Genomic DNA, 2,848 nt, shown 5'->3' with positions numbered 1-2,848 from the left:
CAGGGCAAGCTGTGAAGAGCGTTCATACAGGAGACTATCAGCCCTTAGTAATCTGTGGATCTCCTGCCTGTCTGTCGTCTTTTCAAATGTAGCTTGTAGCTTTGCACCCATACTAAGCACCTCTCATCTATTACTCTCATACTCAATCTCTACAGAAAATGACCAGGAACAATTTCCTACTGAGTAGAAATCTGGTCTTCTAAAACAGGATGACTGTGATGAAATTCTCTGGCATTTGCTGACAATCCTGTGGTCATGGGGGCAAAAAGTTGGTAAACATCACCGTATCTTCCTAGTCCTGGTTCTTGATTCACATTTGTATTTTCTCTGTTACCTGGATCTGATGTCTCAGAGAATCCAGACAATATCAAAGCTTCTTACCCACTTGTTTTCTTAAATAAAATTATCAAAGATATTTATTAGCAGGATAGCATAGTGTAACTACAAAATGACCCCTTAAAGTTTCCAAAATAAACAAATGTTGACTCTGTACTATATCAGTGTCAGCTCTTTTAAAAGTAACAAAATAATACATTTATGGAAGGCATTGCCCTCCATCAGTCTTCTTCCCTTCCCAGGATGGCATTTACCTGTGATGCAGCTCCCGTTGTGGGTCTAGTTAACGCACATTTGATTGTCTTCTCTATTTTACCCCATTTTATCTATCAGATTCATTAACAACATGAAACCCAGAAACCAAACAGCTTTTTCAGAATTTGTTCTCTTGGAGGTGGCAGAAGATACAGAACGGCAGCCCCTCATCTTCAGCCTCTTCCTGATGATGTACCTGGTCACCATCCTGGGAAACCTGCTCATCATCCTGGCTGTCATCTCTGATGCACACCTGCACACACCCATGTACTTCTTTCTCTCCAACCTGTCCTTTTTTGACATTTGTTTAAGTACAACCACAATCCCAAAGATGCTGGTGAACATGCAAAAACAGAGTCAAAGCATCACTTATACAGGCTGCCTCACCCAGATCTGCCTTGTCCTGGTTTTTGGTGGCTTGGAAAATTGTGTCCTTGCAGCCATGGCTTATGACCGCTGTATGGCCATTTGTCACCCTCTGAGGTACACAGTCATCGTGAACCTCCGCCTCTGCGGTCTGCTGATTCTGCTCTCCATGCTTGTTAGCATCGGGGACGCCCTGATCCACAGCCTGATGGTGCTGCCGCTGTCCTTCTGCACAGACCTGGAAATCCCCCTCTTCTTCTGTGAAGTTGTTCAGGTCATCAATCTTGCCTGTTCTGATACCCTCATCAATAATATCCTGATATATATTGCAGCTAGTATATTTGGTGGTGTTTCTCTTTCCGGAATTATTTTCTCTTATGCTAGAATTGTCTCTTCTGTTATGAGAATGCCATCAGTAGGAGGAAAATATAAAGCATTTTCCACCTGTGGGTCTCACCTCTCAGTTGTGTCCTTGTTCTATGGGACAGGTTTTGGGGTGTACATTAGTTCTGCATTTACACATTCTTCCAGGAAGACTGCAGTGGCTTCAATGATGTACACTGTGGTCACTCCCATGATGAACCCCTTTATCTACAGCCTGAGGAACAGGGACCTGAAGGGAGCCTTGAGGAAATTCATTGGTAGGACACCTTCTTTTTTGTAATTGTGTCATCCGCTTTGTAATGGGGATTCATTGCAAGTTAAAGAGAAATTCTCAGTGAGCCAGAATGCCAGACTTCTGCATTAGGAAGATCTGAAAGGAGTTAATGACATAATGGGTAAATTTATTTCAACTTGGCATTGAAACCTGTCATACATTTTGTATGGCTCTGTGATATTTCAAAAATAAATTCCATTCTCTAACTCAGTTCCTTTGATTGGAGTTTATGGAATCTGAACCTGAGGTAAGGGTTATAGTGATTTTGTTGGAACATTCTCAGAAGTAGGAAAAATGGAGAAATTGGACTGGTCGTTAAAAAGACTCAAAGATGTGGTTATAGTGGAGACTTCTACCTTATCCCACTCTTAGAGACATGTGAATTGCACCCCAGAAACACGGGAGTGATGTTCCATTCCACAATTCAGTAGTTCTTGAGACTGGTCACTGGTAAATTGTACATGTGTCATGCAGCTTCAGCATCCACTACACTCAGTCTTATCATCTACAGAATTTCTACAGCTAGTTTAGCTCAGTGATGGGAGATGATTTGAGACCTCTGATCATCATTGGTTAGGAAGCCTTTGTTTCTTTCTAATAAGAGAAAGTAATCCTGACTCTGATATGCACAAGCAGTAAAGAGAGTTATCTTTAATTACAAGGACTTCAGAGACGGTGTACATAGAGGAAAATCCATTCACTCCTCCATGTGGTGGTTTTATCCTAGAGTTGTTTCCCTCATGGACCTGGATGGTTGCAATAGAGGCAGACATATGCAGACATGATGCCCAGAGACAGAAATCTGACCATCCTTCCCTAGGTCTATTGATAAGTGACATTGCAGAGTCATCTCAAATGTATCTTCTTCAGTCTTGCCAATTGCATTTGGATCATATGCCACTTCTTAATGTAATTCCTGGTGTGAAGAAAATTATTACTAAGAGATACTTTGACTGACTATAGGCAATGTAATTCCTGTTGGAAAGTTCACTTCTATAAATACTACAAACACTTAGTACAATTCCCCACACCTAATAAGTACTCAATAAAATTTAACTGGTATTATTGTATTCCGTATTTTGCCTATGTGCACAATCTTATAACGCTACTGGTCTTGTATATCTTTACCACTTCTTTTAGTAATTGGGTTTGTTTTTGTTTATTGTTATATTTATTAGCTGCTTTTTCTGGTCTGAATAATATAATAAAATAAGTAATTATTAGGTAACCATG

The 2,848-nt window shown here is 40.4% G+C and overlaps 1 protein-coding gene across 1 annotated transcript; it reads left to right on the top strand.

The window, feature by feature from the left end:
• Positions 1 to 661: 661 nt before the first annotated feature.
• LOC134388406 (olfactory receptor 7G2-like) lies at positions 662 to 1,621 on the top strand. The gene has a single exon (XM_063111423.1). It carries the CDS (start codon positions 683 to 685, stop codon positions 1,619 to 1,621), a length of 939 nt encoding a protein of 312 aa, XP_062967493.1. The 5' UTR covers positions 662 to 682.
• Positions 1,622 to 2,848: the final 1,227 nt, after the last annotated feature.

The sequence above is a fragment of the Cynocephalus volans genome, chromosome 10 (assembly GCF_027409185.1).
Source record: "Cynocephalus volans isolate mCynVol1 chromosome 10, mCynVol1.pri, whole genome shotgun sequence".
In the NCBI taxonomy this organism is placed as follows: domain Eukaryota; kingdom Metazoa; phylum Chordata; class Mammalia; order Dermoptera; family Cynocephalidae; genus Cynocephalus; species Cynocephalus volans.
Note: the sequence above shows the minus strand (reverse complement) of the source record. Positions and strands in the feature narration are given on the sequence as shown.